We start from the raw sequence: 23550 nt of genomic DNA, 5'->3' as shown, positions 1-23550 counted from the left end.
GAGGAGGGGAAGGAGGAGGAGGAGAGAGCAGGAGGGGGAGGAGGAGAGAGAGCGGGAGAGGGATGAGGGAGGAGGAGGAGGACGAGGAGGACGAGGAGGGGGCCGCCAGCGGAGAGGGAGGAGGAGGGAGGGATCGACCTTGGGGTGGAGGAGGAGGAGGAGGACGACGGCAGCAAGGGCGACAAAGGCGACAGAGAGGCGACAGAGGCGACAAAGAGTGTGAGGGGGAGAGTGAGAGGACGCGCGGGTCGGTTAATTTGGATAAGGGCCCTTAGTGGTAGCGCTTATCCATAAAAAGCTCTACTGCTAAAATCTTTAGCAGTAACGCTTTTCAGTAGCGCTCTCTGTATAAAAGTGCTATTGCTAACGCTAAGCATGTAATTTTTTTCAAAAATACATTGGTCATTAGTGATCTTTTTTTTAGAATCTAAATTGTCAATAGGAATCTTCTCTGGTTTCCACAGATCCTACACATAGAGTTCAATGACGACCAAGTGGTTGTGATTGTTTGAGAAGCACCATATTTAAGATGGTAAAAATTCTGTTCGCGGAGCGAGGTGGGACTAAACTTTGGTATTATTAGGAGGGGACTGAATATATCAGTAGCGCTTGTAAGGGAAAAAGCGATGTTGCTAAGATCAATAGTAGTAGCGCTTTTTCCCCATGAGCGCTACTAGTATCCCTAACATATCTGGAACGGTCTGTCAGTTTTAGTAATAGCGCGTTTTTCATTTCCAGCGCTACTAGTATTCCTAGCGTACCTGGAACGGTCTGTCAGTTTTTAGTAGTAGCGCGTTTTCCATTTCAAGCGCTACTCCTATGCCCATAGTAGCAGGGCTTGTAGTGCAACAGCGCTACTACTAAGTAGCAGCAGCGTTTACTCTTTTCCAGCACTACTACTATGCTACTGTGTATAAGCATTTTCCTAGTAGTGTGTGCAGATGTCATCAGATATTGAGAGTGATGATGACAATAGTTATGAAACAATAAGGAATTTGGTTATGCGTCAACAACATAATATGTACATGCTTTTGTTCGGGTGCGGAAGCCATATTTAGCAAGTATTGTGAAAGTTGGGTGATGAAGGCCGAGCCTAGAAATCTTTTTTGAGTGGATTTTGTTGGCTTCAAGAGACTATTGCCACACCTGGAGAGACCTACACAATGTTGAGAATGACGGCAAGTGTGTTTTTTGATCTTCATGACTTGTTGGTATGCAATTATGGTCTAAAAGAGACATGCTTTGTTAGCACTTACGAGTCTCTTGCTATGTGTCGGTGTCAAAACCGGTGGATCTTGGGTAGGGGGTCCCGAACTGTGCGTCTAAGGCGGATGGTAACAGGAGGCAGGGGACACGGTGTTTATCCAGGTTCGGGCCCTCTTGATGGAGGTAATACCCTACGTCCTGCTTGATTGTTCTTGATGATATGAGTATTACAAGAGTTGATCTACCACGAGATCGAAGAGGCTAAACCCTAGAAGCTACCCTATGGTATGATTGTCTGTTGTCCTACGGACTAAAACCCTCCGATTTATATAGACACCGGAGGGGGCTAGGGTTACACAAGGTCGGTTACAAAGGTGGAGATATACATATCCGTATTGCCTAGCTTGCCTTCCACGCCAAGTAGAGTCCCATCCGGACACGGGACGAAGTCTTCAAACTTGTATCTTCATAGTCCAACAGTCCGGCCAAAGGATATAGTCAGGCTGTCCGGAGACCCCCTAATCCAGGACTCCCTCACTATGTTCTTGTGGACATTGGAGGTTGTGAATCAAGCAGAAGAACTCAAAACCGCTTCAAACATTCAGCGGATACAACCAATCGTAAATTCCATGAGGTTCTTCAATGTGTGGTCAACATGGCATCCCACTCCTACCTTAAGCCACAAGAACCAAACTTCCATCTTTTGCATGATATCATTAAGACAGATAGAAGGGCTTATGCGCATCTGAAAGATTGCATTGGTGCAATTGATGTGACTCATCTAAGAGCTTCTATTCCTGAAGGGCCCCAGGAAATAAGGTACATTGGGAGAACGTGCGCGAATATGCAAATATTTATGCCTATGTTGGTAAAGTCATGCTTGTGTTGCATAGATATGTGTCCCCTTTTTGATTTGCAGACATATTCAAATTTGATGAAGCTTTTGTCGTAGGACATATCTCAAACCTTGTGATTCTTTTATCTAAACTTGATGAAATTCAAAAATATACATGTTCGTTTCACTATTTGCACTTTTTTTGCCTCGAAACATTGGGGAGCTTTATTGCTTTAACAAGGTCCTGTTACAATCAGCACGAAGGCTGCTAACTAAGAAATTCGGACATTCCTCTCTTCAGCACTCGGAGACCGACAAAGTACATGCGTTCTTTGCACAGAGATCTGCCAAACTGTTGGCATCCCTTAGGACATGTCTAGCAGAGAAGGAAATAAAACTAGAAGACTTCTCCCCTATTTCATCTAAGATAGGGGCTACAATGGAACAAACATTGTTGCGCGAAGACCAGAGGTTAACAACCACCAGACAATCCACTTCCATCACCACATGTGAGAAACCCCAGAGTTGTGCAAAGATTACACCCTCTCGAAGAGCTAAAGCTTCGGCGATCAGTGGATCAAGTATCCCGGCGAACGGCTTACTCCAAGCTCCAACGAAGGCTAGGTGAGAACGAGCAACACCACCACCTCCTCCAGAATGATGTTCAGTACTAATAGCCCCATCAGTATTAATTTTGATCCATCCAACGTCGGGAGGCCTCCAGCACTGTCCATCAAGAATACCATGACGCTGTGTGGGTGTTTCAAGCATCAACAGGTCATCCCTAACCATCTTCACCGACTGGACCGGATCAAAGACAGGCTGATCATGTGTCCATCGGTTGCGTGATGTCCAAATCGCATACATGATTGTGATCAATTTTCCACGGTCTTGATCAGGAATCATGCCATCCAGTACAATGTCTTTTGCCCAGGTTGATTTGCACTTGGACAACCCAAAACTGCACTATTTGCACTTGTGATTCTTTAACTATTTGTACAACCAAAATCACAGAAACTACATAGAAAATATACAAGAGCTTCAAAATCTGGCATGTAGCTCTCTTTCCAGCCCATCCTGCCTTCCCCACAGAGTTGGGGCACCTCACAGCCCACCCGGATGGGCTTCAGGCTGCCTTCCTTGGCTGCCAACCCATGCAGCCGGAGCTGCCAAAAGCTTCTGGCTTCCTCGTGAAGCTGGCTAGCGCTGGCTTTTCATGAAGCTGGCTAGCTTGGGAAGCCAGTGAGGTTCTGAACGGGGTCCAAGTCTTGTGAAAATTTTGCCGATTTATTAACTAAATCATTATAGGCATCATCCTTCGAGAGATATATGCGTGGAATCGGCATGATGAGACTAGGGAGATGCAAGGTTCAGGAAAAGAAACTTCACAAACTCGTCGTTATAATATCTATCTTGATGATCGAGTACTCAACTTGATGGTTGAGTGAATTGTACTTCTTTTTTCTTGAATTAGTTATTTTGATGTTTCTCACACGAGGTTTTTGACGAGGCAATTCATGCAATACAACAACGTATACTATGCACTCTTCTTTCATATATTTTTTAATTGAGGTTTTCGGAGTTTTGAGACATCAATATACAGCTAAGTACCCAAAAGGGAATGTTAGAAAACCAGGCCCATTAGAGGTATGGTGTGGGCGCACCGCCTAGCCCTCCTGGTTTCATACTTTATGTTAAGTGGGTACTTATCCCTTATTGCACACAATTCATCAATCATCATTATATATTTAGGTGAGGAGCAATAATTGCACACAATTCACCAATTGTCATTATAATAAGGAAAAAAGGCTCCCCTTTTATGTGTTCATCTACTTTTTGCATTGTGACGTGATCAACTACTTCGTCTACAACACTCGGCCCCGGACCGGGCTCATGGACAGGAGTTGCGAAACAGTCCATCTACATATAAACCAAGTGAAGCCCCTCAAATCAGAAGAAAAACTGAAGAAAAGAAAAAGCGTAGCTGTCGTGCACCGCAGGCCTCCGCCTTATCTGATAACTGCAGCGCCCTTATCTGAAGCCGCATCCCGGGCACGGCTCGCGTCCAGGCCACCCGGTGCCTGGTGGCGCGGGAGTCGATGAAGGAAGGCGAGGGCGACGTCCGGTCGATCGACCCGCTTTGGACCCATCCCAAGCTCCCCAACACATATTCTTGTCGCCAAAACAAGCACATCCGTTTCCCCCTTGCCGCAAAAGATTGCGGCCGAAAAATCCGCCAGTACCCGGCGAATAAACCGTATATATCTATCCACGAGCCACCACTCTTTTCTCCCAGGCCGGTTCCCGTCGCATTTATCCAGCGGAGCGGAGCACCGCCGTGTGTTGTGTGATCGCGGTTGCACCTCCAGCAGAGGTTGCGCCGGTGGTCCAACGAAAACCTCACTGTCGCCAGCCACGACCACGGATGAAGGACCTGAGATACGTGAAGGAGGTTGCACGGGCGCGTAGATGGCCCGACGCGTGCAGGAAAGGCCAAATACACAGTCCACATCCGTCCATCGGAGGGAGCCTGATCTGAAGCTCCTGTCCACATTTTTCCCGACGCAGTACAAACACACAAACCAGACCAACCATTCTTCGCCATCACCACTGTTTTCAGTACACGGCCATTATTACGGTTCAGGAAAAAAAATGAAAAGCGTGCGATGAATGAATGGTCGGGCACCAAACCCCCGTGCCTTTCGACCCAAGCAAAGCAAGGTCGAAATGACCAGCCCGGAAATAATTTCGAAATCAAAATTATTTTATATTTTACGTAATAAACACCAAAGAGAAAAAAAAAGTGATGGACGTGCGCGATGGGATCGGAGCCCAGCAGCAGCAGGCCGCGGGAAAAAGCAGCCGCAGCAGCTTCCCCCCCTCTCCTCTCCATCGCGACGGATCTAGGTTTCCGTTAACCCGCTCTCTCTCTCTCTCTCTTTTCCCCCTGGTGATGATCTGTGTCGCCAATACACTATTCGCTCTCGCTGGCCGACAGCTGGGCCCCAGTCGCTGATCCCGAGGCCGGCGCTTTCGGGGGATAAGCATGGACGGCGAGGATCCACCCGCCCGTCACCTCCCACAAACCAGCGAGCCACAGTAAAATGCAGCACGCACACGCAAGGTTAAACGTTACCTGCATGACGCGTGGGTCCCCTCTACAAGTCGGTCCCATGGGCAGTGGGAGATGAGCTGGTGGTGAGTCGAGTGCACGTAACAGCAGCGGCGCTAATAGCGCAACGAGACGCCGGGAATGGGTTAATAGAGGGAGGGAGCCAGCCACCAGCGCCTCTCCCCACCGCACGCCCACGCCCACGCCCACGCACGCGCCCCCTCCCCCCTCGCGCCGCCGCCGCCGCCGCCGCAAAAACCCCGGGCAGGCATCTTCCTCCGAGGCGCGGCGAGGGGAGGTCGTCGCCGTCGTCGCCGCCGCGCGCGATCCGGGAGGGCGAGAGGGGAGGCGGACGCGGGAGAGGAGATGGCATCGGAGGACGTGGTGGGGAAGAGCAGGGGCGACACGGCCGTCAACACCATCGTCAACCTGGCCGAGGAGGCCAAGCTCGCGCGCGAGGGCGTCAAGGGCCCCGGCCACCAGGTCCTCACCGTCTGCAAGTCCCTCTTCGCCGGAGGCGTCGCCGGTGGCCTGTGAGTCCCCCCTTCCTCCTCCCTTCCCCCCTCTCTCCTTCCTCGATTCGCTCCCCTCCGCGGCGTCTCTCGCGACGGGCGCCGACTCCCAGATTTGGCGCAATTTCGTGGCGATTCCTGTAATTAGATTGGCGTTTGGTCTGTGTCGGAATCGCGTGTCCCCCGGGCCAATTGGGGTTTCCAGGTGGACGCGATTGGTATGTGCGTGATTCGCCTGGCATGCGAGTCGATGCATGGAGTTAGGTGGGCGCGAGGGCGATCTGTGCTGCCGGGATTCGGGACGCTTAAACCCTTGCCGCGCGCCCCTCAGATCTCGTTTGGTAGAGTTGTTGGTCTCGATTAAAATTCGCATCTGATTGATTAGTTTCGTCTATGATCTATACCATTTCCCTCTGCACACATGACCGACCGCTTCGTGATCTGTAGTACGTCAGGCAGAATCTGCTGTCGAGCATTTTGACTAATGCTAATTGTTTTGTTTGGATCAGTTTGCTGACGCTTAAACCCTAGCGATATACCATTAGTCTGAGGTGAAAAACACTGGACGGGGTTATATTAGCATTTCTCGTCATCCTGTTACCGTCAATTCAATGTCAAATTTGTATGTTGTTGTTTTTCACTGTCTTTAAAATGCTATCCCTAATATTCTGCGCAATGAGTTCCTTTAATTGGAGCTATTTTGGGGCTGGACATTTTATATCCAAGATTAGTGTATCAAGCTGCTAAACCCCCCTAATAAGTCGATTCACCAGGCTTTATGATCTGGATCTTAATTACTGGCACATTCTTTATTTGAGGTGTCAATTATTGGCTCATTCTTTATTGGCACCTTCTTAAGTATGTGCTTCTTCATGATGTCATGAAATCCCATTATCTAAAGCTGAGCATCTAAGTGCCTACTTGATGTAATAATATATATTTGGTTGGTACAGGACTATGGCTAGTTGATCTTGTCTTCCTTGGTTGGGGCTCTAGCTATCAAACGTTGTTATAGTTGCTGGAGTCAAAGCTGGCTTTGCCTTTTGCTTTGCTTTTTAGCCACTTGGAAACATTGCGTTCTTGAGAACAAGTTGCTAAACAACACCCCCTCCAACACACACAGAAGTACACCCCCTCCAACACACACAGAAGTATCGATTAACCACAGGCTTTAAGAATCTGGATTTAATGTTAATTACTGGTGCATTCTTAATTTGATGTGTTAATCAGTGGTGCACTTGCAAGCATGTGATTCTCCATGATGTCATGAATGTAAAGCCAAGCCCCTGATTGCCTATCTGTGGTTACATGGTGTGATGTTATAGTATATTTGTTGGGTACACGACTATGCCGAGTTGATCTTGTCTTCCTTGGTTAGTACTCTAGCTAGAAAATGTTGTTATAATTCGCTGAAGTCAAAGCTTGAATTCCTCTTCTTCTGTTGTTGTGCTGGCCATTAAGAACATTGCAAACATACTTGAAACACACATGAAAGGTTACAAGCTATTTACATGATTATGTTATGCATAATTGTTTTATCTTTAAAAAAATACTTACCAACTACTGCGTGTCAATGATATGGTAGGTGTGTATGCTTATGAGTTTTGTTTATTTTGTTGTTTTGCACAGATCGAGGACTGCTGTTGCTCCGCTTGAGCGATTGAAGATCCTGCTTCAGGTGTAGATCATCATTTTTGCTTTTATCTTGTGGCATGTTATTGTTCATGTTGGTTGAATGATAAATTGATGGAATTGTCTTTTCCTAAGTTGTTCTGTTTACCATGTACTAAGACATCAGATGACTAAATTAATAGCAATATTATATTCTTTGATTATTTCAAAAGTTTCTTCTATTAATGATATCAGCTAACATTGATGTGATGCAATATACATATACACCACATCAGTGTGTTAGATATGGTCTGTCTATTATAATTCAAGCCATGTTTTGTCTTATAGCTAGTTATTAACATTTGTTGCATTCATGGAACCATTTCTAATTTGTGGTGGCCACTCAAACTAAACTTCTTTGAGTGCGCACTAATTGCTCACATTTTCAGTTCTGAATCATCATGAGGAAATAATGCTAATAATATTCCGTTCACCCTTGTTACCGGATCCCAATACTTTTGTTACTAAAAGTGAAAAGGAAATGTTTTGTGAAATTCACCGTGTGGACCTTTTCTTTTATTACCTTCCTTGCAGGTTCAAAATCCTCACAGTATCAAGTACAATGGTACCGTTCAAGGGCTTAAGTATATATGGAGAACAGAAGGCCTTCGTGGACTGTTTAAGGGCAATGGAACTAACTGTGCAAGGATTGTCCCAAACTCTGCTGTGAAATTCTTCAGCTATGAGCAAGCATCAAGGTGGGTTTTTGGTTGCAATTACTCTTGCCTTGCATAACCACTTGCGTTCCACCACCTAGTTATTTGTAGTTTGCAATTTGCAGAACTTATCTCTGTTGCACGATGAGACAGTTTTGACCTGAAATTGGTTAGGAGCATTTCTTTATTACCATGTATTGACATGTTCTTGTTTCATGTAAGCTCTATTTGATATGTTATTTCCTTCTGTACCATTCTTACAGGGGTATTTTGTATCTGTACCGGCAACAGACTGGGGATGGTATGCCATTTTCTCTTGTCCTTACTACATAAATTAAGTTTCCCGAGTTTGGCATCTTCGTCTCTTTAGAAGTGAAAACATACCTCATGTTATACCACACGTGATTCTAGTGTTTGGTCATGTCTACAATCGCAGCTGTACTTGCTGTGCCATTTTGTGGAAATAATTAAAAGAGGAATTTAATTGGTGTACTCAGATTCTCCACCTCATGGCATTGGCGGCCTGTCTATCATTAACTAGAAGTCATGAAATTGTTTAGGTTCTTATTATTTAATCTAATCTTACAGGCACTTCATTGAATCTGAATCGAACCACTCTAGTTGCTTAAAATTAATAATTATTGCGATGCAGGAAGTGGAAGTATTATTTCTGCATGACTTGCGTGTCCCAGTAGTGTTTATTTTATCATAACATTCGTTTCTTGACCTATATGGCGTTTACGCCTTAGTAACATGTTGCTTTAATCCAACTCCGGTCACTGCTCGAGGCGTAAGCATTATAAAGGTTGCTGCTCACCAAATTGAATGTGAAATTGTATTTTTGTTAATTTATAAACCATAGGTAGGCTAATGTGGAACAAAAAGTCCCCGGGTTGAATACCCTTGTGTTAGTGGTTACATATAGTTCAAGACCTCTGTCATACATATCAGACTGATTTTGCTCAACTAAGTAAAGAATTCATGTTTGGCTGTCTTTTCATACTTTTTTGTTTTAGAAATTGTTGTCATACATATAGATATAAATTGCTGGAAGTCCTGTAGATTTAACGCTTGGTCAAATGTTAATTATTGTGAACAGAGAATGCTCAGCTTAGTCCAATCTTGCGCCTTGGAGCCGGAGCCACAGCTGGTATCATAGCCATGTCTGCCACTTATCCCATGGATATGGTTAGGGGTAGGATTACTGTTCAGGTACTGTCTAGATTTCATTGCTTTCTGTCATCATGATACTGTGAACATGAATAGTTGAATACATGTTATTACATGCTTAAATTTCATTCCATATTCTATTTTAATGGAGAATAATATCACTTCTGCAGACAGAGAAGTCTCCCTACCAGTACCGTGGTATGTTTCATGCATTGGGCACAGTGTACCGTGAAGAAGGCTTCCGTGCTTTATACAGAGGCTGGCTTCCATCAGTGATTGGAGTTGTAGGTTCCTCTTACCTAGTACTGTAATCTATTTGTGTGATGCGTCTTGCTGATGGGCACTTACCTCTCAATGCTTTGTTTTCTTCTTCTTGCAGGTCCCTTATGTTGGCCTTAACTTTGCTGTGTACGAGTCTCTGAAGGACTGGCTCCTCCAGTCAAATGCATTCGATCTTGCAAAGGACAATGAGCTGCACGTAGTAACAAGGCTTGGATGCGGAGCTGTGGCTGGAACCATAGGCCAGACTGTGGCATACCCTCTTGATGTTGTCAGGAGAAGGATGCAGATGGTCGGCTGGAGTCACGCTGCTTCTATTGTTACTGGAGAAGGCAAAGAGGCACTCCAGTACAATGGTATGATTGATGCATTCAGGAAAACTGTCCGCCACGAAGGATTTGGTGCTCTGTACAAGGGTCTTGTGCCCAACTCGGTGAAGGTAATGCTTCTAATGAGCAATGCAGATGTCTATAAGCTTCCCGGATATCTCATTATTGTTCTTATCTAATCCACTGCCCCTGTATTTTGGCTCTTCAGGTGGTGCCTTCCATCGCCATCGCGTTTGTCACGTATGAGGCTGTGAAGGATGTTCTAGGAGTAGAGATGAGGATAGACTGAAGAATCGGACCTAGCGCTGTCCGTGTTATCAACTTCTATTTTTGTAGGTGTTGAGTTCCCTTTTTTTGTTAGGCAGGGCGAGTAGAAGGACAATAGGACCGAGGCTCCATTCAGCATAAGGCCCTCTCAGCCCATGTCGATATATCCTACTACTGGTTCCGGAACCCTAATTGCTGCCGCTCTCTCGCTTCGGAAAGTAATAAGTTGGCTGTAAAGCATTAAAGCATTTGCCTGACTCATAAAGTCTTATTCAGTGAGGAACCCTGTATTGAGATTGATTGAAACATAAGCTGCATGCTGTGTGCTGCTAATAGTTGATTTTCATGATCCTCTTCTTTTCTTCACTCTTTGTTGCATCTCATCTATCTTTTTAGTTACTTGGCATTTCTCATTTGTGGACTGTTGCTGCTGCTGATATATTGATGTCTCTGAAGAAAACTCTTTACAACAGTGTGCTGCTATATCTGAACATGCATTTGCATTTCCTTTTTTCTTCGAGGGATTTTTTTGAGGGAATGCATTTGCATTTCCTAGTCTGTTTGTTTGTTGGGTGACATATAAGACCCATTTGTTTACATACATCCACTGAGTAGTTTCCATATGTATGACTGACAAAATGCCACATGACTGAATTTATTTGTGTAAAATCTGCTCTTCTTATTGCTAAGATGCGTGTTCGCTCTCTACTGAGTACATCAGAAGTACAATCTTGCATTTGCGTTTCTAGCCTAGCTCGGAGTCTGAAGCGTGACCCCCGGGCACGCGCCGCCGGGATTGTGGAATCACGGCGGCCTGCAGCTGCCCGTCGGACATTATCCTTGGCGTCCGTCGTAGGGCTCCAACCTGCTGCGACGGCGCCGCTTGCCGGACCACCCCCATCGATCTCGACTTCTGCGGCGACCCTGCATAGAGATGCACCTACGCCATTGTCATCATCCTCAACGGCGAGCTCCAAGGAGGAACGCAGCTACAGACACTTGCCTGCTTTGGCGCCGGCGACCCTGCCGGCCGGCTTGCGCGGCGACGACACCGATGGCGCCAACCTGCTGCCGCCGCTGCTCTTGGAGGACGGCGACCGCGACCACGCCTTGGCGCGCGGGCTCGACGTCGGGGCCATCTCGACGACGACGTCCGGCACCGTCGCGCCGCTGTGCAAGCTCTCGTCGCCGCACAGCGAGTTGGCCTCGCTGCCGGAGTCGGAGCCCCTGCCGACGTGCAGGATCGCCGCCTTGCCCCTCTCCATCACCCTGTACGCGTACATCTCGAACGGCACGTCCGACACGCGCGGCGCCACGCCCCCCTGCCGCTGCTGCCACGCCGGGAGCTTCTTCTGCAGCAGCGCCTCGATGTCCAGGTAGTCCACCGGCGGCGTCGGCGTCGGCGGCTGCGCTGGCGTCGACGTCGACGCGTCGGCCTGGCCGCCGTGCTGCTCCGGGTTCATGACGAGGAACCGCTTCACGTAGCGGAGGACGCGGCAGATGGAGCTGAACGGCGGCCGCTGCGCCGGGTCGCCGTGCCAGCAGCGCCTGGTGAGGCCGGTCAGGTACTTGGGCGCCTGGAACGGGAACAGCGGCCTCTCGCCGGCGCGGATGTTCTTGCTCATGTTGTCGCCCTGCAGGTGGTTGTCCTCGAACGGGATCTTGCCGGTCAGCAGCTCGAAGCTGATCATGCCGAAGCTGTACACGTCCGCCTTCTCCGTGCGCCTCGCCGTCGCCTGCCCGGGCTCGTCGTTCTCCAGCACCTCCGGCGCGTACCAGATGCAGGGGTTGACGCTGCCATTTTGCCCACTGGCATTGGCGTTTGCGTTTGCGCCGGCGGCGGCGTGCGACGCCTTCCGGCCGGGGCTGGTCACGGCTGCAGCTCCGGGGTCGGCGGCGAACCCGGCGACCTTGACGACCAGGTAGGCGTCGGCGGCGCTGCCCCGCGTCTTGACGAGCACGTTGGACGGGTTGAGCTCGCCGTGGTAGATCTTCTTGGAGTGGAGGTGCTCCATGCCGCGCGCGATCTGCAGCATGGCGTCGACGACGACGACGAGCGGGAGTTGCGCGCGCGGCCGCTTGGCGCTGCCGCTCGCCTCCTTGAAGAAGCTCCCGAGGTCTTTGCTCATGATCTGGTCCATGACGAGGTACGCCTCCCGCTTCTCCTCGTCGCGGAAGCAGTACCGGCAGTGCGCCACGTTCGGGTGCGCCACCGACGTGAGCAACTCCATCTCGGCGCCGACCGCGGCGTCGTCGGCGTCCACCCCGACGTAGTGCTTCACGGCGAAGGCCTCCCCCATCCACTGCACCTCCTTCAGGCTGCCCCCGAGGCGCCGCCGCATGTGGAAGTCGCCGAGGAGGAGCGCGGCCGCCGGGTGCGGCTCCCCGCGCGGCGCGGCCAGGAGGTCGGCGATCCGGTGCTCCTGCCGCGACAACGGCCTGGATCTCATTTCGTCGAGCAGCTGCGAGAGGAGCCACCTGTCCTCCGCCCACGCCGTGTCCATCCGGGCGGCGAGCTCCTGCGTGGCCAGATATGCCCTGCCCACCCTGCTTCGCCGGAACAGCGCCGGATCGAGGAGGTCCTTGTCGTAGTCCCGGGCGAAGAGCACCCGCCGCCGCGCGAGCTCGTCGGGCTTGAGCGCCGCGGTGGCCTCAGCGACGACCTCGACGGCCTCGAGCACGACGGCGACGCACCAGAGGAGGCCGTGGAGGTGCAGCTCGACGGACTCGACGCCGTGCGTGAGCGCGGCCGCGCGCGCCCACCAGCTCCCGCCACCGCCGCCGCCACCGCCGTGCAGGTCCCCGAAGCAGAGACGGATGTAGTGCTCGGCGTCGCGGACGGCGCGGCAGAGCTCGCGGAGCGGGGACTCGAGCGGCTTCCACCGGCCGGCGAGGCGGTCGTCGAAGCGTAGGCTGGCGCGCACCTCGGCGGCGACGGCGTCGAAGGCCAGCTCGCAGGCGTCGGCGAGGAGGCGGCACTGGCGCGGGTTGACGCGGAGGTCGTGGTGGAAGGCCATGAGGGCGGCGATGCCGCCGAGGGCCTCGCCCACCTGCCGGAGCTGCTCCATGGACGGATCCTTAATTTGGGGCCTCGCTCGCTCGATCGCTGGTTGAACGAAAAGAGAGATGGGTGAGGCTGGTGGACGGATACGAATGCTGCCATGCTGCATGCATGCATCGTTGTTTTTTCATCTCTCCCGCACGGTGGAAAAAATCGTATTACACCAGCTTGCTTGCTTTTTCTTAAGTACTCCTATATAAAACGTCTTTGCCATTTATTTTATTTATTAATTTAGCTGTATGTATGTCGCCTGAAATTTTATTTTGTGTCGGTCGGTTTAGTGTGTTAATGATCTTGCTTTACTATTTATTCTGTTATTTTTTTCCAGTCTTGTCAAATCTCAGTCGACTGAGATTTAGTTATGTCTTAATTTATATTATATTCGTCAGATCTTATATTGAGATCCGTCTAATTTTTTCTCAATTATTTTTATTTTTTTCTTACATATTATGTCATTTGACTGAGATTTGGTTAAGTCTCAGTCGAGTGAGACATAGCCACACTCATTTTTTTATTTGTTCTCTGATGTATTTGGCCAGTCGATTCCAACAGGCCGTACCCATTACCAGGTGCGACCAGGCCTTCCCCTTCCTATTTTCTATCTTCCTACTTTGCTTTTATTTTTAGTTTTCTTTATTAGTTCGGTTTTGTGTGTGTGTGTGGGTATGTTTTTTCTTTTTTTTCTTCTAAAAGGCCACTATTTCATTTTTTTCTTAGAAAATATTTGAAATCTTTTATTTTCTTTCTTCTTTAAGGGTAATATCCATGCCGCGGGAAACTTACTTTTTTGAAAACTTCACTATTATATGCCGCTAAGTCGGTACTTCTTAGGCAACTCTTTTTAAGCGAAATTCCACTAGTATATGATTATTCTTTCGTATTATAAAAACACAATATTTGGGTTCAGCGGTGATTTGGAGCACTTTAAAAACAAGGAAACCATCGAGCCTCAACATTGCTCCATCGTTTATCGGAGTACTCGCCACCCTCCACCGGGGGCGTTCCCATCAAGGGTCCGCCCTCCCCGTCAAGTGTAAGGGGCTTGTCTGCCAGGTGGGCGTGCACCGCGGGGGTTTCTGAACGCGGGAATAATAACTTGCATATAGTGTTGATTTTGTTTTTTCATCCACAATACCATGAAAGCCGCTTTGGCGATTTTTTTATACAAATACAACAGAAGGTGAAGTTTATTTCTCAAAATGTTTCATCATTTTTTTGAATTACTTATTTTTTCTTCATATATATACACTGGAGGCCCCCACCACCAAATCGACGGATACGCCACACTCGTACATTGCTAGTGAAAGCAATCCCCAGCAACCGACAAAAAAGAAGCGAATCTGAGGCTCGATGGAGCCTCAGATTCGCTTCTTCTTTGTCGGTTGCTAGGGATGTTGGTGTGTAGCCGCCTTAAGCTTCCAGCTCCGGTTGTTGTGGTTCGCTCTCGGGCAGTGTTGTGGAGTTGCTGGCCGGTGGTGGTGCTCCTGTGGGGCGATCGGAGATGAGGTCTCCCCTCCGGCAACGTGTGAGGAGAGATGGTGGTCTCTCCTCCGTCCCTGGCTCTTGCTGCCCGGAATCTTGCGACGGTGCTCATTCCTGCGGTGGCGGCCCTATCACCCTCCATCTGGTGCGTCTCTACGGCCTCTTCTCATGTTGATCTTTTGCGGCTTGGAGTTCAGTTTTGACTTGATCCTGTAATTTTCTTTAGTGGCAGCTATGTGTGACCTTCTCTACTCAGCATCTTGGTCTAACTGCCTTCTCTTCTCTCTTGTCAAGTCTGTACCAATGTTTGCAACACCATTGTATCCCCTAGCCGGTTGATGGCTTCATTAATTTTAAGTCGGGTATGATGCCTTTTCTCTAAAAAAAGCCACTGTCTCTAAACTATGGATGACAGGGTTTGTTTTTACATATATTTTTGACGATATATCTCATAGTATGACATACTATTCTTTCTATAAACCATACTAATATGCGACATACAATTCTGTCTAGAAACCATACTAATATGAATCGATCATGTTGTTTCGTGAGTTGACATCTAGTGCAAGGCCTCAAGGCGAGCTGGAAAGGGAATTCAAGAAGAAGAAAGAAGAGTTGTTTGATTTGCTCATAGAGGTGAAAATGGCAGAACTTTACCCACAGTTGTCCTGGAAAGACATCCAAATTCATCGGCTGATCACTCAACTTATTCAAGTGGAGCCTAGGCCTCATGATCCCATTTGGTATAATTTCAAACATACGCATGCATAACTATGCTCTATTCCCACCACTCTTTTTCTGTTTTTTGAGTTTTGTCTGTTGTTTGTCACCCCGCATGCAGGCGTAGGTTTCGAGGAACAAGAAGACTCAATGATTTTACCAGTATATACACCATTCTGGGATTTTTTGATCTGCTCTCCTACAACGTGGTATCTGTCATGAAAGAAGATGGCGCTACAAGCAAGAACTGTGAAGCCAATTTCGTCTCTGAGCCAAAGAATGATATGAAGTAGCTTTATATATTAGGCTGGTTGTAATGGGAGTATCATAGCTAGTATCATGCATGCCAACTAGGTAAATTTGATGATGTGTCATAGAATTAAATGAAGAAAGAGAGAGTTGAGTATCATATCATGATACTGTATCATAATAAATGCTAGGCTAGTATGTGCCATGCATGGCAATAAATAAAATACTACATGATACTAATATATGATACAACACACTAGGGAGGTAGTATCATACACTAGTATCATATGCATGATAGTAGTATATGATACCCCCCATTACAACCAGCCTTAGACAGAAGTCTAGAAAATCTCCTGAGCGTTGTAGTTATTAGGGACTTATTGGGGGATATTCATTGGGAACTTATTGAAGATGCTCTAAAAGAATCCACGTGTTGCTCGATGGAGAAGATCCTTCCATTGGAATCCATGCGTTTTTTTCTTTGAAAAGGAACAATTCTATTATAAACACGGTACTTCCATCAATTCATATTACTTGTCTTAGATTTGCTTAGATACACATGTACCTAGTGAAGGAAATATGCCCTAGAGGCAATAATAAAGTTATAATTTATTTCCTTATATCATGATAAATGTTTATTATTCATGCTAGAATTGTATTAACCGGAAACATAATACATGTGTGAATACATAGACAAAAACAGAGAGTCACTAGTATGCCTCTACTTGACTAGCTCGTTAATCAAAGATGGTTATGTTTCCTAACCATAGACATGAGTTGTCATTTGATTAACGGGATCACATCATTAGGAGAATGATGTGATTGACTTGACCCATTCCGTTAGCTTAGCACTTGATCGTTTAGTTTGTTGCTATTGCTTTCTTCATAACTTATACATGTTCCTATGACAATGAGATTATGCAACTCCCGTTTACCGGAGGAACACTTTGTGTGCTACCAAACGTCACAACGTAACTGGGTGATTATAAAGGTGCTCTACAGGTGTCTCCGAAGGTACTTGTTGGGTTGGCGTATTTCGAGATTAGGATTTGTCACTCCGATTGTCGGAGAGGTATCTCTGGGCCCTCTCGGTAATGCACATCACTCAAGCCTTGCAAGCATTGCAACTAATAAGTTAGTTGCAGGATGATGTATTACGGAACGAGTAAAGAGACTTGCCGGTAACGAGATTGAACTAGGTATTGAGATACCGACGATCGAATCTCGGCAAGTAACATACCAATGACAAAGGGAACAACGTATGTTGTTATGCGGTCTGACCGATAAAGATCTTCGTAGAATATGTAGGAGCCAATATGAGCATCCAGGTTCTGCTATTGGTTATTGACCGGAGACGTGTCTCGGTCATGTCTACATAGTTCTCGAACCCGTAGGGTCCGCACGCTTAAAGTTCGGTGACGATCGTAATTAGGGTTTTTGTGTTTTGATGTACCGAAGGTTGTTCGGAGTCCCGGATGTGATCACGGACATGACGAGGAGTCTCGAAATGGTCGAGACATAAAGATTGATATATTGGAAGCCTATATTTGGATATCGGAAACGTTCCGGGTGAAATTGGGATTTTACCGGAGTACCGGGGGGTTACCGGAACCCCCCGGGGGGTTATTGGGCCTACATGGGCCATAAGGGAGAAGAGGAGGGCCGGCCAGGGCAGGCCGCGCGCCCCCTTCCCCCTAGTCCGAATAGGACAAGGAAGGGGGGGGGGCGGCGCCCCCTTTCCTCTTTCTCCCTTCCTCCTTCCTTTTCCAACAAGACAAGAGGGGGGAGTCCTACTCCCGGTTGGAGTAGGACTCCTCCAGGCGCACCCATAGGGCCGGCCGCACCTCCCCCTCTCCCTCCTTTATATACTGAGGCAAGGGGGCACCCCATGACACACAAGTTGATCCTCGTGATCGTTCCTTAGCCGTGTGCGGTGCCCCCTTCCACCATATTCCACCTCGGTCATATCGTAGTGGTGCTTACGCGAAGCCCTGCGTCGGTAGAACATCATCACCGTCATCACGCCGTCGTGCTGACGAAACTCTCCGTCAATGTTTTGCTGGATCGGAACTCGAGGGACGTCACCGAGTTGAACGTGTGCAGAACTCGGAGGTGCCGTACGTTCTGTACTTGGATCGGTCGGATCGGGAAGACGTACGACTACTTCCTCTATGTTGTGTCAACACTTTCGTTGCCGGTCTACGAGGGTACGTAGACAACACTCTCCCCTCTCGTTGCCATGCATCACCATGATCTTGCGTGTGCGTAGGAATTTTTTTAAAACTACTACGTTCCCCAACACCTAGACACGTTAGATACATCCGTATCTAGATAAATCTAAGACAAGTAATATAGATCGGAGGGAGTACAAAGCATCTCAAACATAATAAAATTTACATTGAGATTTTAAGACCACCGAACAACCACTACTGCTGCCAAAACGAGTCGCCGACGTGTCGTTGTCACCGCTCCCCTACCGGAATCGGCCGGGAAGTCTTCATACATATGCCCGTAAGGACCAGCGCCCTGGAGCCTTGCATAGATCTGAAGCACCTGACACCAAATCTCACCACATGACGATAAACCCCAACCTCACAGTCCTAAGGAGGCGACATGAATCTATGTCAGAGCTTTGTTGACTACGCCCAGAAAGATGAACTAGAGGAGGATCGAAGCCCGAAAGACAGACTCAAAGAAGAACCGCTACCATCCGCCCGAACACCGGGCTGGCGAGGACTAAAAAATCCTAACCTAAACTACTAATCAGAGCGAAGTCACCAGGACCCCCCCCCCCCCCGGCCCCCCCCCCCCCGGTCACCATTCGCCCGAGCGGCAGGCGAAGGGGAGGCGAATCCACGGTCTCGCCGGTGAAGCCCGGAGGGGAGATTTTGCCCTAGCCTCCTAGAGTTAGGGGAGGAAAATGAGAGGAAGTCTTTTAAGCCCGATTTGGAAGCCATGCTGATCCGACAATTATAGAAACTAACACAATTTATCCATAAATAACATGCAAATATCGTTCAAATGTGAATATTACATCTGAGATAAATGTATGTTCAACAAGTTTTTCAAATTCTTCGATTCCAAATTCAACGACACTAGAGTCAGGGCTGGCACATCTCGTCCTACACATACTATCCCTTGAGATTCATCCAACACTGTATGTGGGTGAATGGCCTACCCTTGGTCCTGTAGTACATCACATCACTGCAACGCAAGCATGCTATACAATATGTAGAGCAACATTGAGTGAATGAATGAATTAACCAACATATAGAGCAACATGAAGGAAATATTACGATCTCTATGGTTGAATCAGAGTGTCATGGATAACGTGCATGTCGCAGGGTGCGAAATTCTTTTGCTCATGAAATGAAGCATGCACACGCTGCCAAAAGAGCGAGCCCCTTCAGTTCCTGCTACAAGTTCAAAAACGTGACCAACCACACATAGCATAGAAACTCAATCTCCATCATCGAGCACATTGCCAAGTTACTCCAGAAAACAACGAGAAATTCAATAAAAGAGCTTAATGGCATTTGAACAAACACCTTTGGGCATGATGTCCATCATGGATGTCGTCGACCGGGGGAGGGTACTTGGCTGCGAAGGGATCCTGGGTGGACGACGGCGTAGTCCAAGGCAGGTAGGCGCGTTGCTGGGGGCCGTGGATATCCTACAATGCCAGCGTGGCAGCCGAAGAGGTACATCGGCGATGGCGGATGAGGAAGGTGCGGATGCAAAGAAGGAGGGGAGCAGGCAGTGGCTGAGTGAAAGAAAAGTGAACTGAGAGGACTTAAGTGGGTCAGGCATGTCCCACAATGCCCCCCAAACTTTGCCTCCTATTTATGGGCAAACGGACTTTCGACCGGCCCACGAACCAATAGGATACCCAAGTTGGATGATAAAATACGTCCTCGTCACTTGGCACAGACAGATGCAGACAGGTTGAGGGGCGGCGTTGAAGATGTCCTAAACCATAACTAGTGATTTCGTCCAAAAAATACTTCAGCCTCCTCCCAGGACATGCTCCTGTCTGTTTTTTTTGGGGGGTGGGGGGGTGGGGGAGGGCTTGCTCGTGTCTGCTGGGCCGCGTTTGTTGCCTCGTTGCAGCGTGCCAGGCCTAGGCCCGGCTACTTCCGCTTGCCATCTCTCCCGCGGTGGTCTACAACCCAATCCGCGTGAAGGGAAGGAATCAAGCAGGAAGGAGGGAGAGACAGAGGAGAGAAAGAACCCCCAACAAGAAGAGAGTCGCCGGCGGCGGAAGGGAATCAAGCAAGAAGATGACTCATATCCTCCCCATCTCCCATCACAATTTGGATCTGTGAATTACTGTTTGCTATTGCTATATTCCTTGTTCGCCTAGCTCGATCTGTTTCCTCCTTGACTTTCTTCTCTGCGGGCGGGCACGGGGCAGCCAGAGGGAGCGCGACCGCGAGCGCGCCGCGGCGCGGAAGCCCAACTCCAAGAACGGCGGCGACGGCCTCACCCCGGAGCAGCGCCGCGAGAGGTTCGCCCCCTTCCCCTTCCCTTATCTTTCCCGATCGGATCCAATCCGCCGCGCCACGGTCGACTGAATTGATCGAATCTTGGCCTGACTGACGCCGATCCGCAGGGACAAGAAGGCGCTGGAGGAGAAGAACGCCAAGAAGGCGGCGCAGGCCTCCGGGAGCACCTCCACGGACGCCAAGGGCAAGGACGCCAAGAAGTAGTAGGAGAGGCGCCGCCGGATCCCGTCCCCGCCACCGGGACGGGACGCCGGCGCCACGACGATTGCCATGCGTTTGTACCCTGTTTGCTCGCAGCATCTGCGGATCCTTGTGCCTTAATCGTGTATGCTTGGTTAAAACTGTCGTTGGCTGCAAATCTTTGTTGCATGAGTTTGTTGTACTCTGATCAAATCCTGAACTCGTGATGATAATAATGATAATAAGCAGCAGTGTTCACTCTTAAGTTATTTCTTACCGCCTCTCTTTCGTTGCGGCCTTGCTATCTTGTGTAATCTTGTAGTCCAGGCTAAGATTGCGATTATGGTAAGTTGTAATGCAGTCCTGAATCCCGTTCTAATGCTATCTATTGCTATTGTTCTGGTTGGTTCTGTGTGTCATGTCTCGCTCACTCTACGATGTTTTGCTGCCACACTTTGGCTGTTATTTTGCTAACTTGTTGAATCTTTTTACGTGATACTATCAGGATTAGATTGTGATTGTAATGAAAACTGTACTCTGGACCCTAAACCAAGCACTGGGAAATTGGGGAAATGGAAATGGCCGTAATGCAGTCCTGAACCTGGTTCTACTCTGTTTTGGCTGGCTGTAATGCTATCGTATTGCTATTGTCATACTATAAATAAATGATGCTACAATGTTGATCATTCTTAGATAGAGAGTCTCAGACCGCAGAAGATGTTGTGCATATTCCATTGCTGCATATTGTTATTTATGCTTTGAGAGTAGAGACTACTGGGACTGCTCATGTGTAATATATGCATCTGTGTTTCAAACTCTACAGCTTGACTGGGAGATGGACTTAGCAGCCTACCAGGTCCTTGGCTGAATCTTGTACTGGCTACATTATTTACTACTCCCTCCGTAAAGAAATATTAGAGCGTTTAGATCACTAAAGTAGTGATTTAAAAGCTCCTATATTTGTTTACAGAGGGAGTACTATGAAGCTGCACTCCTTTAGAACTTTATCAATTTTTTCTTGGCATCACAATTGAGTTAAGCTAGGTTCTGGTGCACACCATATGGTCTGTCATGCTCACTGCTGTTGGAACAATATTCTGATTTTTTAGGACAGAAACAATGGAGGCTGAAAAATCAGTTATATGAGTTACATAGTTCCGTTCTCTAGGTTTGGGTTTTTATTCCACTGCTTCTCTGTATGTTCTCTGCTCTGCAATCTATTTCATTGTCGAGGTATTTGTGTTCCAGTCACATATATCTGTTGTGTAATCAGTTGGTGAGAGCTAGAACTAGTTTGTGTTATCCCAACATTTTTTTCAGTGTCACCAGTCACCACCTGCACATGTGAAGTCCTGCACAACTTAGTGGAGAGAGAGAGAACCATGTGAAGGTACAAATTTGCTTAATGTTCCTTTTATAAATTGTTACTTTGCTTGTATAATACTATTATTCAACATTTTCTTTCCTTTCTAGGTTTGCTGGGACATCCTGCTTTATCTTTGCCAAAATATTTCTACTTGCTGTACTGTCTGACTCAAATTTGAATTATGCTCCAATCTGTACTTCAGTAAAAAATGCAAGTTCACCAAGTTCTGCTGATTGCTTAACGCATACATGCATTGGTAAGAACTTGAGAAACTGACTTGATGCCGTTCCCGCTGTATCGAGCAAGTACACTCGAAATTAATTCTGGACCGACAACATCACTACAGCAAAATGACTGTAAATATATTGGATGGCCGGAGGTGTTTCATGTTCTATTGTCTCCAATTGGTTGTGAATCAATTTTCTGAAAGGGCATTGTGCATGAGCCATTTCCAGTTTCTACTGTACTATCATTGTCGCATGTTCTAGTTCAAGGGGGTGTCCTAGTTTGCGTAATTGTCCCTTTAGTTTAGTCCTCTAGCTGTTCTGGGTACCATTACCCTTTTTGTCCAATAGAGTATAAAAGGAAGCAGTGCTGCTGTTTGCGAAATCTGTACTTTTGATAGCAATTGTTCAAATCCTGTTTATCTTTGACAGTATAAGTTACTTATGCTTACAGTTATGTTCATGTGATATCACCCTTTAGCTTACCGTTTATCTATTTACCTATCCATGTGCCAGAACCATGACTTGGTTTTGATTTATTATGGGTTTCAACTGTAGCCTACCCCAACTTGTTTGGGGCTGAATCTATTTTCAGAAAAGGAAGCAGTGATGCTGTACGTGAAGTCTGTACTTTTGATATCAGTTTAAATTCTGTAGCTTTGGGGTGTATCCAGCATCGACAAAATATGAAGTGATTTTTTTTATGGGCAAACAGTAGGGGAATCCCCTATGTTATAATTTTCACTAAGTACAGCGAGTACAAGGATTTTACATACATTCCTCTGTTTCCAAATGTTCCACAAGGCAGAAGAAATGATTCCCATGAAGCAAAGGGCCATTGAACTCATCCTTTGCAGATTTAAGCAGAGCCATAATGTCCGAACCCACCCCCACCCCCATTGGATGTTGATGCTTCTCCAGCATCTCTGAGTGAACCTGCAGTTAAAGAACAGGCGGTCTCTAGTCTCTCTGGTTCTGATTTGGCAGAGAGCACAATTTACCCCAGACTCGATCGTCCAATGTCGTCGATCCATCATACTATATCTCATGTTAAGCCGATCGACAGTTAAAAGCCACATGAATACCTTCTGCTAGCACTTGCTTTTCCACATAAGATCATACAATGGACAAACCTCAAGGCAGGAAACATCAATTATCAATTGGTAGTATCCCGCGGAAGAGAGACTTCCCGATCGAGTGCGCTTAAACGACCAAATATCTAGCTGGGCATCAGACTGAGACTCAATGCGCAGCTCCACCAAAAATGTATGAAGTTCCACATGAATAATAACTGTTTTTTGAAGTTTGATCATGCACATAAAGAATGTTGGTAGGGTAGAAAGAACAGAGTTTACGTAGGTCAGTCGACCAGCATAATTGAGAAACTTTGAAGCAGCATCAAGTCGCCTCTCCAACGTGCTAACCAGTGGTTAAGAGCTCATTGATTCTCGACTTGGTGCTTCCCATGGGAAGACCCAAATAAGTGAAGGGCAGCGGCCCCACAATGCAACCAAAATGATCTGCCAACAGCCTAGCTTGATTTGGGTCCACATTTATCGGTACCATACATGATTTGCTGAAGTTTACTTTCAAACCTGTGGCTTCCTAAATACCAATAGAATATATTTTATAGCGCACAGCTGAAAAAACGAAGCTTCATGTACTATAACGTGTCGTCCGCATACTGAACCACCGGAAACTCATGTCCAGGAAAGTGATGGGAGCA

General features: G+C 47.5%; 3 protein-coding genes across 3 annotated transcripts; 2 read left to right on the top strand and 1 right to left on the bottom strand.

Moving 5' to 3' along the window:
- Positions 1 to 5320: 5320 nt before the first annotated feature.
- On the top strand, positions 5321 to 10403 carry LOC125531427 (mitochondrial adenine nucleotide transporter ADNT1). The gene is made up of 8 exons (XM_048695839.1): positions 5321 to 5686; positions 7295 to 7343; positions 7871 to 8034; positions 8256 to 8293; positions 9092 to 9204; positions 9333 to 9446; positions 9542 to 9880; positions 9979 to 10403. Exons 1-8 carry the CDS (start codon positions 5520 to 5522, stop codon positions 10057 to 10059), a joined length of 1065 nt encoding a protein of 354 aa, XP_048551796.1. The 5' UTR covers positions 5321 to 5519; the 3' UTR covers positions 10060 to 10403.
- On the bottom strand, positions 10037 to 13363 carry LOC125533206. Its single transcript, XM_048696939.1, has 2 exons — positions 11041 to 13363; positions 10037 to 10961 (listed from the first exon to the last, which is right to left on the bottom strand). The coding sequence occupies exons 1-2, from the start codon at positions 13205 to 13207 to the stop codon at positions 10783 to 10785; spliced, it is 2346 nt and encodes a 781-aa protein (XP_048552896.1). The 5' UTR covers positions 13208 to 13363; the 3' UTR covers positions 10037 to 10782.
- Positions 13364 to 19645: 6282 nt separating this feature from the next.
- LOC125531417 lies at positions 19646 to 20503 on the top strand. Its single transcript, XM_048695833.1, has 3 exons — positions 19646 to 19836; positions 19957 to 20056; positions 20162 to 20503. Exons 1-3 carry the CDS (start codon positions 19830 to 19832, stop codon positions 20256 to 20258), a joined length of 204 nt encoding a protein of 67 aa, XP_048551790.1. The 5' UTR covers positions 19646 to 19829; the 3' UTR covers positions 20259 to 20503.
- Positions 20504 to 23550: the final 3047 nt, after the last annotated feature.

The sequence above is a fragment of the Triticum urartu genome, chromosome 1 (genome assembly GCF_003073215.2).
Source record: "Triticum urartu cultivar G1812 chromosome 1, Tu2.1, whole genome shotgun sequence".
NCBI classification, from domain to species: Eukaryota; Viridiplantae; Streptophyta; class Magnoliopsida; order Poales; family Poaceae; genus Triticum; species Triticum urartu.
Note: the sequence above shows the minus strand (reverse complement) of the source record. Positions and strands in the feature narration are given on the sequence as shown.